General features: G+C 36.2%; 1 protein-coding gene across 4 annotated transcripts in view; it reads right to left on the bottom strand.

Moving 5' to 3' along the window:
* ANO3 (anoctamin 3) overlaps positions 1-15,261 on the bottom strand; it is a 223,808-nt gene that overhangs the window by 65,848 nt on the left and 142,699 nt on the right. For all 4 annotated transcript variants that reach the window (XM_076343847.1, XM_076343848.1, XM_076343849.1 and 1 more), the window contains exons 5-6: positions 5,135-5,287; positions 2,583-2,683 (exon numbers count right to left, since the gene is read on the bottom strand). In XM_076343847.1, the coding sequence (XP_076199962.1) occupies positions 2,583-2,683; positions 5,135-5,287 (254 nt within the window). The remainder of the gene's footprint in view (positions 1-2,582; positions 2,684-5,134; positions 5,288-15,261) is intronic.

Here is a 15,261-nt window from a genome sequence, read left to right as displayed (position 1 = left end):
TCTTGACCTGTGTAATACATCTATCGATTTTGTTTAGATTCCTCGATTGAGCAAAATAGAACCTAAAGAGTATAAGTTTAACTCTTCGTGTATTACTCATATATGATACTGACATATCTTATATTTTAGTGACCATAACCGAAAGCCAAAATTTCGCAACACTGTTCAAGAGAAGAAGGGTGTACTGCATTAAAGTACTGCAGGGAAGGTTAGCTCTCTTCTTTGATTATGTATTAAAAATGGACAGTCAGAAGCCACTGATAAATCAGATAAAGACTAAGAGAAATAATCTGTTCTTAGAATCATAGAATATCGCAAGTTGGAAGAGACCCGTAAGGATCAGAGTCCAACTCCCTGCTCCTTGCAGGACTACCTGAAACTACTTGAGGACTACCTAAAATTCTTGGGAGGGAACGACTCTAGTTCATTGCAATTGTGGGAGAATTGTATGATTTGAGCTTCCTCTGTCCATTGAATGGAGGAAATAGTTACCTCAGGAAAACAATATATGCCATCCAGTTAAGAAAAGTTTCATTTAAATAAACAAGCTCAAGACTTAAAACAAACAAAAGTGCTTTTGACAGAATATGTAATTAAATTATAAAATGCGTGGTCACAGGATGTTGTTACGGAAGTGTAGACGGCTATTTTTGCATCCATGAAAAGCCATCGGGGCTAATGTAAGCAAAGATGAAGACATGAACTCTGCCTCAGAAAGTCTCTAAACCACAGTCTTCTGGAAAGAAAGGTGGCTTCATGAAACACTGCTCTAGATTTGCTCAACTCCTGTATTGGACACTTTAGACTGGCTGCTGGCAGAGCAAAACAGAACTTTGTTCTATTCTGCTACATCCACTTTGTGTTCACAATAAAACTGTGTTCACTTTTATTTTTTAAAAAGTACAGAAATTAAATAAATAGCCTATTTGAAATAGTCACACAAGTTTTAGATTGCAATTTCATTTAAATTCCTATTGAAATCTTTTTAAAGAGAAAAGAAAAGGTGATCAATTTACTATTTCTCACAGTTCTATTATGGAGGTAGAGGTGGACAGTGGGCTCTTTTCTTACCAAACAAATGTGTTTCATTCTACAGCAAAACTGCCACAAGGTGAAGCAGCAAAATTTAGCTTTTTATGTACTTTTGGTGTACTGAACTGAGAGATATAAAAGGAAGCTAAAGCAACAGCCCAGAAACAAAGAAACATGGATCAGACACTTTGGGAAGAAAGAAAAAAAAAAAACAACAACAAAAAAAACCCCAACGAGAATATATTTACCTGTCAGTTAATAATATAATAAACAAACATGACTGATTGCCTTCCAAATAAAGCAGTATTGCAAAAGTCAGCCCTTTTTTTCTTGAAGATCAGATCTACTGATCTGTGAAGTTACTAAAATGATGAAGAATTCAAACCATTGCTAAATCCTAAGTTAATTTTGTGACTTCAAGTATCAAAAGCAAGAAAGAACTATTTTTAAATTGAATTTAGATTGTTTATGTGAGTGTGTACACATATGCAAACACTTCTATATTTAAAATGTTGACAAGTATTATTCAAACTGGAGAAGCTCAAATGGCACTATAATAATATTCTCAAACATATGGAAGATGACTGTTACAGAAAACTTTTTTTTTATGAAAAGAACTTTGAAGGCTTAATGGGATGATGTGGAAACTCAGTATAGAACTGGCTATTTGAAGTGAGTTTTGAGCAAAGGATGCTTCATGATGACTGTTTCTGGCTTGGGAGCAATGCAAGAGAGCCACACTGTGATAGCTGAAATCAGCAGGGACATGAAAGATAGAGCACTTGGCAATTCAAGCGAGAAAGGAGTGCTGTAAGGGTATTTTCCGTGAGTCACACAGCTTTGGCATCTGGTCACCACTTTAACTCCTGATGAGGTTTACAGCACACTACACGCTCTTCTCTCTCTGGAAGAACATTATTAATTGATTTGAAAAGGGACATTTTCTCCTTTAAAAACTTCTGTATTATTGCAGGAGGTATTAACATCCTACAAATAAATAACAAATACTTATTGCAAAAACACATGACAGCATTTGTTTAGCACATAGACAAGGAACTCAGTTCAGTTCATTATTCTGCCAAAGGAAAGCTAGAGGACCAAGAAATAAAGGTATCTCATTTTATTCAAAGTATGCCAATATGTGTTATATTGGAGACACAGAAGACACCAGCTATTTCTGTCATTTCACTTGCCTTTGGGTAAGACTTCAGAAATACCCTAAAATCATGGAGAATACTTGAGCTCAGACGAAGAATATCTGAAACTCTGCCAAGGACATCCAAAACAATGTGTGAACTACTAACAGTATTTTCTAAAGACGTGCTCAATTTGACTTGGAAGGTAAGTTTGAAAACAAGTACCACAGGTAAATGTGACAAGAACAGTGCCTATTATATATGTTTCTCCCCTCCTTTCTCCCTATCACCTCACTAAATTAAATATAAGCGTGCCTGGCCACAATGCAGAAAAGACTGCATTTCAGCCTTCAGTAATGAACTTTTAATAGTAAGCACTAAATTACAAGTTTCTTGAAATAGTTTCCACAGTACCTGAAAGGCATCCTGATGTTCATTCTTTCTGCGTATTTGCACAGTGTCTCCCATGGGCAGTGAATTTTAACAAACATGATATCACTGTTTGTAACAGCTGGCTGTAAAGAGCAATAACAAACAAATACATATTAATAATTCAAACCTCTATGGCATTCACCTTTCTAAAAGCATTCTTCATGGTCAAATTCTGCTTTCAGGCCTGAAGTGGCCATGTAAGTCTGAAAACACTCTATGTGCTCTGAGCTAGACGAAGGAAAATTAATAACTTTTTTTTTCTCTCCCAAACCCTGTAATATGAGTAAACTAGTAACTGTCAAAAGGAATCTGTAGGACAGATCTTTGCTCATAAACACAGCAGAAGTAGAGAAAGGCTTTATGCAGCATTTTTTGACATGGAATAAATGAATTAATTTTAAATCCCCTCCAAATCATCTTAGACGAGCAGTTTGAAGACCATTCTGTGTGTCTCCCATTTAGGAAGAATGGTGCTTGGCTGCTAGAGACGTAAGAACAGCTGAGAGAAGGCTGCTGGTCCCACTCTGCCTAAATGGTAACTCCAGGGAATGGTTAAGTAATTGCAGTATCTGCTATGAACTTATAAATGTGATCTCTGTAAGAATTGAGGTTTTTTGTAAAATTACAAGGAATACTCTACACAAATGGTTTTTATCACTGATTTATTTGTACATAAAAGAAGATTTTCAGCATTATAGGTTCCTATATTTATCTTTTCTTACGAACACTTCAGTTCCACGCCCTTCTCCCAGATGTATTTACTTGAGTTTCTATAAGTAAATAGTTTGATAGAGTTAAGTCTGATTAAAGCCTCCCAAAAACTCGAGTAATGCAAAGTTTGGTAATTAAAGGTAAAAGAAAATTTAGTTAAAGTGTTAATAAAATTTTAAGTTTTCACAATTCTACCTACCTACCATAGTCATATCACAGTTCAATAACAGTACTTCTAGGATTTTCTTTTTCTCAAAATATGTGCATAAAAAAGTACTACTGGACAACAACTTAAAACACTTGATATCTAGAATTATGATCTTATAAAAATGTATTTTTTCTGAAGTGTCAATACTTCTGAATTGATTCCAGCTGAGCTTGTTCTGATTTCAGTAAGTACCACAAAATCAGATAATTTTTTCTACTAGGCTTGAAACAATTTTTAAAAGCCTTAAAAACAAACTTTAAACTACTGTCAGGTCGGTTATTTATGAATATTCAACAAGCTACATTGTCAGCTAGAACTTGCAAGAACTTCAAATCAGTTAAAAGCTCATTGCTTGAACACAGAACATGTAAGCTAATTCTATCGAGTTGAAAAGTATAAATCAAGATGAAAGACACATGAAGTATAGGAGCTTACTTCAGGATAGACTAAATATATGCCTGTTCTATAAGTAATTCATGAAACAGCAAAAATCCAAGGCTGTTTTCCTGGCTTTGTTTTCCTTCCTTTTTATATTAATACTGCCATTACTGACATCCCAATCACAACAGCAACAATTTAACATGCTTGTGAAATGGTTCTAGATGGACAAATAAAGGCATTTGCCCATCATTTCACAGAAGGAAACTGAAAATGCCTGAATATCCACACACTCCACTACCAGGGAAGGAAAGAATAAAATGCAAGCAAACCCACAATTCCCTAGAATTTATTTTTTGACAATGCAAAGAACACCTTGTTTTTAATATTTATTTAGAGTACCTAGACACAAATATTAATTAATCTCTACTGTACCAACAACTGTATTAGGAGCCTTGAAGATATATTAACATGGAATTTTGGGAAAACAAACTATAACAGATCAGAGTCAAGATTACAAAATTACACCCATGCAACTAGGAAAAAAAAAAAGTAAAAAAAAGGGTAAAAAAGGGGTAAAAAAATCCTTTCTAACACTCAAGTTTTTTAAAAGTTTCAGTATTTAAAAAAAAAGGAGGAGGGATTTGACAGTACAACTTTGCACTCTGCATAAAATATTTTCATTTTTAATACTATTAAAATAACAGGCTTTTTTTTTTTTAATGTATTCAAGAAAATTCAGAAGCCTGAACAGTAGCACTTAAATTGTAAACTAGTCTAGCTCAAAGAAGCCAATGAAGATTAAGCCATGTAAACTAGAGATGGATTAACGTGACATTGAAAATCTTTACCCCTTTAAAAACAGAGACATTTAGCATCATGCATTCTGCTGAAAGACACAGAGGTTATATATTAAAGCAACAACATGAGTTACTGAAGCATCTTCTGTTTTGCAAGCATAAGGAGCTGGAAGTTTTCCCTCTATACTGCACTACACCTGCTCCGATTTAAAAGTGGTTATAATTTGGAGAGTACATGCGTGTGTGTATATGTGTACAAGCATGCACCCCCAAAACATGTTAAAAACATGCTATCAAACAATTGTTATTATTAATTTAATAGCGTTTAACAAAGCCTGACTGGAAAGGCTTGTAAGATTGTCAGGAATCATTTATAAATCCAATAAGTATGACTGTATTATAAAGGGGTTTTTATACTACGTAGCTACAAGACTCACCTCTCGTTCTAACATTAACCCTTCTGCTCTCAAATTCTTCTCAAATGTGCTTCTTTTTTCTACCTGCGGACTTGACTTTTTGTAGACCAAGATGTAATCAATGCGTTTTTTGCCATCTTTGAAGAAGAGACCTGATGATGCCATGGCATCAGTCTGGAGAAGATAAAATAAAAATACAATAAATGTGGCATTCATAAAGACAGAGAGCCTCATCCGTGTAACACAGCATTTCCTAAAGCATGGAAATGTCCACATATCCACAGAATGAACATATAAAGAACAAGTCACAAGAACAGGCAGTTCATATGCATCAGTTGCTCAGGATTTCAAATTAATTAGAACAAAACAAAATAAAGTAGCTCCACAAACCCCATATTCTAGCTATTTCTTTCAGCTGTGGAAAAACCTTAAAATTATTGTATGTTATATATAAACTTCTGTTAATTCTTACTTTCCAGTAGGAATTCATAAAATTTTAAGTCAAGTAAAGTAAACCAAGTTTCCCAGCTTTGTACCTGGGCAAATTTTATAGAATAAACATACTTATATTTTCTCCAAGAGAAATAAATCTAAAAAATTAAAAAAGAAGCGCTACTGATTGGAATATTTTCCTGGATATTCCCATTTAAGTGCTTTTTCAATGTCACGTTAGCAATGTTTAAATCTTGTCTAGTTCCTTCCCACCATGCTTGCAAACACCAGGGATTCTCTGACCTTGATATGAAAACCCTGCTTTACATGCTGCTGCTGAAAGCTATTTTTGCATTCTGTGTTTTACATGATTCAGAATAGACAGTGACTATATCAACTGATGTCAGACTATGAAGACTTGGAAAATCTGAAAAGGTAAACTGAGAAACTAACATCATCTTCTGGAGAATGCAGCACTCATTTTAACACAAACTGTCCGGAACAAGTATGTTAGTTTGAAGTAAGATACATTACACCCATATATATGGGACCAGAAGTCTATGAATACTGCATCTTTTAGCCAACAGGATGCTAGTCTTAGAAATTCATCCTATTTGGATTGTTTGATATGAAATTTATAATACTCAGTTATATCCAATAGTTACACTTTCTATTGATAAATAGAACCAACTGTTAGTGCATGATATCAGCAGTATAAATACTGGATACCAGCTCACTTATTTCTACATGAAAGGTTTTTCTTACTCCTCACTGCCAGCTTTCTACATATTTAGTGCTTCTGAGAATTCCTCAGTCTGCAAAAACTAAAGTTTTCTAACAAGATTTTTCCTCTTTCTCTGCTTTTTTAACTCCCAAAGCAAAAAACAAGAAGCAGTCATTCTCAGACCACCCAGTGTTGCAAAAAAGCGCATCATCACGCATCTGGGAACATTATTTAAGTACATTAAGCTTCATTTTAGGTACAATTAAGCTTCTTTTTCACCTCAGCAGCTGGTGATGGCATCAATTCTCTTTCTTTTCCAGATGACACTTTTCAAAGCTAACCATAAAAGCATTCTGTTACCTGCTCCAAGGTACATACCTGCTTATGTATTTTATTAACAAGTCTGTAAATACAAAATGAGTGTTAGAAATCTCAGTTTTGTCACACTTGGCTAGAGTCATGCTGTCACTTTCATACTCTGCTTCAGGTGCAACCATCCAGATGTGGAAGCAATTTCAGTCTTTGGAACATAGGAGAGGTGAATTCAAATCATAGAATCATTGAATCATTTAGGTTGGAAAAGACCTCCAAGATCATCGAGTCCAACCATCGACCCAACACCACCAGGCCCACTAAACCATGGCCCTAAGCGCCTCATCTACTCGTCTTTTAAATACCTCCAGGGATGGTCACTCAACCACTTCCCTGGGCAGCCTGTTCCAATGCTTGACAACCCTTTTGGTGAAGAAATTGTTCCTAATATCCAATCTAAACCTCCCCTGGCACAACTTGAGGCCGTTTCCTCTTGTCCTATCGCTTGTTACTTGGGAGAAGAGACCGACCCCCACCTCGCTACAACCTCCTTTCAGGTAGTTGTAGAGAGCGATGAGGTCTCCCCTCAGCCTCCTCTTCTCCAGGCTAAACAACCCCAGTTCCCTCAGACGCTCCTCATCAGACTTGTTCTCCAGACCCCTCACCAGCCTCGTTGCCCTTCTCTGGACACGCTCCAGCACCTCAACGTCCTTCTTGTAGTGAGGGGCCCAAAACTGAACACAGTACTGGAGGTGCGGCCTCACCAGGGCCGAGTACAGGGGCACGATCACTTCCCTGCTCCTGCTGGCCACACTATTTCTGATACAGGCCAGGATGCCATTGGCCTTCTTGGCCGCCTGGGCACACTGCCGGCTCATGTTCAGCCGGCTGTCGACCAACACCCCCAGGTCCTTTTCTGACAGGCAGCTTTCCAGCCACTCTTCCCCCAGCCTGTAGCGCTGCATGGGGTTGTTGTGGCCGAAGCGCAGGACCCGGCACTTGGCCTTGTTGAACCTCATACAATTGGCCTTGGCCCATCGATCCAGCCTGTCCAGGTCCCTCTGCAGAGCCTTCCTACCCTCGAGCAGATCAATGCTCCCGCCCAACTTGGTGTCGTCTGCAAACTTACTGAGGGTGCACTCGATCCCCTCATCCAGATCATCGATAGAGATATTGAACAATCCCTACAGGCTAAGCTGAAACTAACCTGAGTCTTCTACTACCTGGGTACAGGTCTTCATTTCTAAGCATAAAAGGTGGTATCCTTTTCTTTCCTCTTTGAATTGGCACTTGTTGTCTTCAGAATTTTCTATTTGCTTCATGTGCAACTTGCTGTAAGATGTGTAACTCACTCAGGGCTACAGGGCGCAGCACAGAGATCATGCACTGGGGCTTTTGGTGTACAAGTGCTGGCTGATCCCCGCGGCGCTTGTCTCCTCCTGTACGCCCAGGCCACTGCTGCCTTTCCTCCATCACAAAACAACAGATAATATGGCATTCAGAGACCTCCGAATACCTGCCCTTAGCCTAACTGAGGGGAAATGTTAATTTAAGATGGGGGAAGAAACAGGCCGAATCACAGAAAATGTAACATAAAGTAACTAATACATTATAGAATGCGATTAACCTGAATTTAAGAATCTATCTAGAGTCAATTATACAGATCACCTACATGCAAAAAAATTCTAAAAACTAAAAAAACCCAAACCCAAACTACTAAATCTAGAGAAATGAGGAACAAAGGCAGAGAAGACAAGATGTCCAATGTAACCAAGAGAAACAATATGGAAACTGGAAAATAATTAGGAGAAAGGGACAGACACAGGAAGAATAATTTTGCATTCCTTAAGTATTTTGGAAGTTTGTTGAGAACAGGAAAGATCATTTCCTTTCACTTGGGCTTTTGACTTCAGATTTTCCTTTTTTATTCCCATGAGAAATTAAGTTAAATATAACAGAAAAAATAAGGAAAATAATTTATCAATATATTGATCAAACATTTGTTGAAGAATAGCATACCATATACTCCATTAATTCATTTTCTATACATTCTTTTATTTCTATTTATCTCAAGATATTCAGATAAATAGTATCTGAAGTCCAAAGTAAGGTAGGCAAGATTGTTAACCAAGATTATTAGTGCACTGCATATAGGGTCTGTCACCCCTTCTAAGAATTCTGAACGTGGATAGTAGTAAAAACATTAATTTTTATTCTTTTTTTTTTAAATGTCATAGATGTAATGATCTAAAGATACAAGACGCAGAGGTTTGAAGGTGAGGTAGTAGACGAAAGATTTGAAAGTGCAAGTTTGAATATGCAAGTTTTTGAATACCCAAACTTTTTTCAGGTTCAATTCACAAGCAATGAACCTGCTCTTCAGCAATGAAGAATTTCAGCACAAGTATTTCACAAAAGCAGACGAGAGCAGGCTTTTGTGGTCCCCGAAGCAGGCAAAATCACACACAAAAAGCCTGGTCAAAATTCCCCCAAAGGGGAGATCTGGAACTTCTCTTATACAATTTCTGCTCATGCAATTACTGTACAGACATTATGCAAATTAAATCTACCTTTTTGTAATACACTTCTACCTTTCTTTGGATTATTATTTCTAGCCTTTCTTTCCTCATTTCTAAAACATCTGCTTTCCTTCAGTTTTGGAAAAACGTGTTTTCTTTCTCAGATTAAAAACAGTATGCAGATATGCCCTCAGATTCACCTGCACCAAACAGAATTACTTGGGGGCAACGTTCAATAAATAATGAGCTGCGCTGACAGTATAGAGAAATTTTCCACCTGCTAATCTCAGTCCACTTTCAGAGGACTGAGATGCCACTCGCTTCACTGCCACAGGTTGAGATGTGCGGTACCAAAGCCACTTACCACAATCGTGCAGTGAACCCAACCTATACTCTATTGATTTCAGGACTGATTCACTTTAATGCTACTTGCACTTCACTAGTTTCACTTTAGTGTCATTCTCAATAACGTTGTCCACCTATATTAGCAGGAATACCTATGCCAGTAAAATAATTTATCTGGCAATTTAGGTGTTTTTTCAGTTGATCTGAAGGAGCTCCATAACATCTAAGCAGAACAGGGAGCAGTAATTTCAGTTAAACGTATGAGTCAAGGTATATTGGCCGCTATCTACACCTAGCACAGTGAATCACTCTTTTATTACAATGGGCATTCAGGGAAAAGCACATTTGTCATTTATCTGCTGTTTTGGACCAATAAATCTCTGATTCATTCTTTCACCTTTTTCTTGACACAGCGAAAAGCATCAGAAAAAATATTTTGTGCAAAGCCCTTACTCTCCTCTGCTCTTTTTAAGATTTCCTGTTTCACCTGGAAAATGTGTATAAAAAGGACTGATCAATGTTTGTTTTTCTCTCTAGTCCTCTTCATCCTCTCTAACCTCTTAATTTTCCAGATTTTCTGAAACAGTATCCACTGGATCAGCTTTCCTACATTTACACACGTATGAAAATTTATTTAAGTTTGATTTGAGAAATTCCTTTTAGAGTATTGCTGTATAGTTCAGCTTGCAAACCCAAGTTTTAACTTCACCTTGTTCTTCCCAAGTCTTTAAATACAAGAATTTTAAATCTTACCTATTTGTGTACTGAGGCTGAGAAGCACTTCCTCACTCAACAGTAAACTTGTTCATCATGCAGAATCGTAATACATTGGTTTGCATCAGAGTCAAATATTACCTAAGGCTTTGCCACTACAGATCTGTTGCAGTTCCTTGGTTTTCTTTACTATTTGCTATCATTTTTTGGTTGATTCATAGCTTGTGATTATTATAACAAATAACATGACATGCTGTTTCGAAGACTGAAACAGTGTAAAATTCAAAATACTGACATTATCATTCAACTGAAGTTTAGTCAACACAAGACAAAACAAGTTGATCAATTTAACCGAGAAAAAGAAGCTTTCGCTCAAGCAAAAAAAAGGTGAAACAAAAGTATAATGCAAGTATTTAGTAAAGTTATAAGATAAAGAGAGTTCACATTTCTATTCAAATCTGGTAGAAGAATTTCCTTGCAGTTAGCCAACATGGAGGGGTTTTTCAAGAAACTATTTTTCAGACTCTAATTAATAAGCAATGACCTCTTTACAAAGTGGGAACAGCTGTTTTATAGGCTCTTTCTCTCCCCAATTAATTTAAATAGCACAATTCGCAGAAATTATAGCTATTTCAACTCCACTGATTTCAGTCTACTGTTCTGCTCTGTAGATTAAACTTTGTCCAATTTTTCACCCCATACATAGAAACAAATATTCTAGAAGAGTGAGTTAGAACCATTCCCAAAACAGTAAGCAAATTTTAGGTTCATGTAAGAGTGAATGACATGGTACGGTAAGCTTCAGGTTTGCGGTATTTTATTAATAGCAAACCCACTAGCAAATATTGAAACTTACTGAAACTTAGTGAAAAATACACTGTAACATAATATATCAGTATACTTCCTTTTTTTTTTTTTTTCCACTTTATACCAGTGAAAAGTTTAAGTTAATGAATAATATGTACTACCTAGGTAAATTGAGAAGTTAACTAGAACCAAATGTAGATACAACATATCTGTTTTAACCATTCATTTCACCTTCACTCAACCATTGACAAGCCTCAACAAGGCTAACATAATAGCAAGTGCTTAAAGGCTGACAAAATCTCTATAGGTGTATTCATTTTTATACATTTTAAATGATTATCTATCTGCTTGTGTATGTGTGATCTATAGACCAAATTGTTCTCAGACACAGGCGTGACCACGAAGTATCTAAGCGCAGAGAGAGAGCCTAGCGGGGCTGTGGATACTCCCTCTCTTCCTTGCTTACAATTCCCAGTGCTCTGGTTCACATGGGGATGGTACTCCAAAATTCTTCCTCTCTATCCCTTTCCCAAGCTCATTTACTCCATATTGCAGCTTTATCTGCTAATTGCAATTCCATTTCCATAAATACCTCACTGAACTTTGTTACACTGGGCATAACAGTGACAAAACTGCTTTTTTTTTAACCAATAAGCAAATTCCTATTGACTTGTCCAAATATTTGCAACTTACATTTTGCAACAGCAAAACCTCAGGTACATTCAAACCACTGTGAAAGGTTCTCTCTAATTTGCTTATACATAAAAGCTACATAAAAACCTGTCTGGGAGAAAGCACATACTAGGAAGCACATGTGATCCTTCCCTCTACCACTAGCCCAGCGTTCAGCCAATTTCAGCTCAGGTTTCTATGTATTTTGTAACTTTCCATAGAATTCCTCTTCCATAACTTTGTCCAGCTGCCCCCAAATCCATGTAATCTTTCAGATTCCACAACATCTTTTATAAGGATTTCCACAGCTCATTTGTGGGAGAGCCACCTCCCTTTCTTGGTTTGAATTTGGGTCAAGTTAGCTTTATTTGATGCTTCATGGCTGTAATTCTACAAACAAATATATGTGGTTTCTTAAGCTATGTAGGACCTTATCATTACTTTAATACAATTAATGAAACTATTTGACTCAAATATCCCCTTAAAATTAACTGTACCCCCTAATGTACATTATATAAATGAAAAATTACTTTTTTTTAAACCAATCACTATTCTTCTTTGGCCAAACATGTACAGTCCTCCTCTTATAACAGACTTTCTTACTAAACTTCACAATTATCTACAGTCAGACATGACCTATTAATAGAAAATATTAATATGTTAATGATAAATACAGTAACATCTTATTATGCATATCCTATATATTGCAATAGTATATTATAGTATTTATATTAATAATATAAAATATTGCCTATTTTGTAGACTAAAGTTAGATTTTAATATTCAACCACACTTAACAGCATTCAAGCCAAGGCGAAAAGCTAACCTCTTATAACATTCACCTTCACAATACGAAGGGACCCCTTCAGCGGAGTTCCACTTTCTCATCTTAAGCTTGCAACTTGAATCACTACTCATCTAACCACTGACCAATTTTTGGAAATAGCCTTTAGCAGTTTGCATTGTGTTAATTATTCTAGGAGATTAGAGGACTCAAATTACATTGGCGCTGTTTTATACAACGAAATAGTACAGACAACTGAGATGCCAAATGGTAAAGCTTTACTTCAACCTATTAGATTCATCTACTCGATGTCTACTTAAATGCATGTCATTATTGACTCTGGTTGGAATAGTGACAAAAATTTTTATTCAGGGAAAAATTCAGAGTACTTCAGTGTGAATTTAGCCTAGGAAAAGCTGCATTATTAGATTCTGCATGTGTTAATTTTAATAAATGGATTTCTTCTATTCAAGTCTCGTATGAAAGAAACTGACACGTTCGTTTCATGTATAAGATTTTCATTACCATTATCTAACATATAAATGTTAAACGAAGAGCAGGGAACAAGACCTTTAATAATTATATTTTATGATTTGCTTTACAGTTTCCTGAAATATGCCAGCAACGGCAATGAACATGAGCATGATTTCTACCTATTTTATACATACATACACAGAAACAGAGGCTGACAACTCGTTATTTTAACATCACCTGTTAGTAGTTTGCTGCTGATGCACTTTGTAAGTTGCTTTAGAATATATCTAAAAAATAGTTTTATCTACGACCCTCACAATCAATAGTTATAAATAAAACATCAATAAAAGCACAATGTGAGTGCTCGTCTGGCAGCATGCACAGAGTGCATTGGACTCAGTCCAGAGCAGGTTATTCTGACCCAAGGTACCCATACAGGGAGAAGAAAACTTGCATTGGGGCGTAGCTCAGGCAGTGAACAGCCTGTGTTTCAATTTCTGACTTCAAGGACTGTCATTTACTTAATAAAAAGAATACAAAGAAGTTTCATGTTTATATGAACATATAAGAGAACATCAATTCTTAGCCATAATCAGCAACAGAAGCATTCACTTACGTAAGTGCTGACTGACACAGTACACAAGAATCAAGCCCCCACAGCACGATATGTTTATTTTGCCTTTACAGTAGACAGGATGAAGTTCAACCTTCCTCCATGTAGGTGGTGTAATTTGGATTTGTAAAATTATGTAAAGGAAAGTAAATATACCAACAGACTAGTATCCGGGATCCAAAAGATAGATGGATGTGCACAGCTGGGCCTCAGGATTCTTCTTTTACAATCTGGACCCCAAATTTACTACATTATTCTCCCCAAAATCTTTTTATTTCAAGGTGATGATGTTTAGAACAAAATTCATTTCCTCCCTAAGACAGCTTGCGAATTCTGACAGCTAAATGCGCTAGAGAAAAATAATTTTTATAAACTCCTACTAATAATGAAGCAACATATTAAAGAGAGACTTACTCAAATGTCTTGTTTTTTTTTTTTTCCCCAGGGAACCAATAAGATAACGGAAGAATCCACCAGTAGAAAGTGATGCTACTACTGGAAATGGAAGCACCGACTCCCAGCATCACTGCTCCGTAATAGCACCACTTCACCAGTAGCATTTTTTAGAGACAAAGATGTAGGGAAAAGTTGTAGAACCAGAAAACATTTGAGGAAGAATGAAAGACAAGTAAACAGACTTTGAAAGGTAGTTGCTTCCTCATGGAAACAACATGTTCACTGACATACTGCTGCCACATAAAACTTTTGTAAGCACCACCATACAGTTTATTGGCACGAAGTCTTACAGTCCGAAGAGGACTGTATAGAACGTCCCACAATACATAAAATCACTTTGTACACTTGAAAGGAAAATCAGCTTGGAATGGATGAGAATGAAGCTTACAATGCAAAACACACTGGTTATCAGAAATGGGGCAAGGAAAAGCAGTTTTCTCTATCTCTTCATGTCTTGGTTTTTAAGAGATGTTTTAGAGATGATAATGGATGAGTTCAGGGCTACTAACTCTATCACGTATAAGACAGAAGTAGCCATGGAAACAATTTGAGGAACGAGGGCAGGAATATTGACAGAGGTGAAGTCTGATGTGTGAAATTCTTGGGCATGGTAACTACCTAAAACTGCAAAATCTATATGAATAGCTTTCCTGTTCTAACTCTGAGTAGAATGGTTATTTTTCATAAAAGAAATCTTTCTTCCAATATATTTTATTATTGTTCTTAGAACTTCATAAGATGCTATTAAGTAGAGTGATTACTAGCTGATTCATGAAAACCACCCATTTATTTTGATTACTAATTCTCCCTCACTCATACTGTTACAATGAACTTTGCATTAACATCTTCAGTAATATTCATACTGAAGGATGCCACCAATTCAGTAGTCAGTGTCTACATTCAGAGCTTATGACTCAACTCTTACCTTTAAGTATTTTCTGGAAATAAATACATTTCTGATGCTAACTACAATGGGCTTATTTCCATGAACAAAAGTGAGATTCCTAATTAATGCTTGCTTTATTTCAGGATGTTTAAAAATCAAACCTGGGACCCCATCAAGGTTACAGACCTCTTAAGTTACATGGAATTAGCTGTGAAAATATTTTAAAAGGTTTTAAAATAGTACTAGACTCATTTTTTACATTTTAAAAATCATACTCTGATTAAGAATACTCTAAGGTGTGCTTTATGAGAACTTTTCTAAGCACATGACTAAGCAATCATCTTTTTGTGTTTGAAGGGTTTTGGAATGGATAAGCTAGAAACTGATTTATTATATTCATCCTTTTAATT

This window comes from Aptenodytes patagonicus, chromosome 7 (assembly GCF_965638725.1).
Source record: "Aptenodytes patagonicus chromosome 7, bAptPat1.pri.cur, whole genome shotgun sequence".
In the NCBI taxonomy this organism is placed as follows: domain Eukaryota; kingdom Metazoa; phylum Chordata; class Aves; order Sphenisciformes; family Spheniscidae; genus Aptenodytes; species Aptenodytes patagonicus.
Note: the sequence above shows the minus strand (reverse complement) of the source record. Positions and strands in the feature narration are given on the sequence as shown.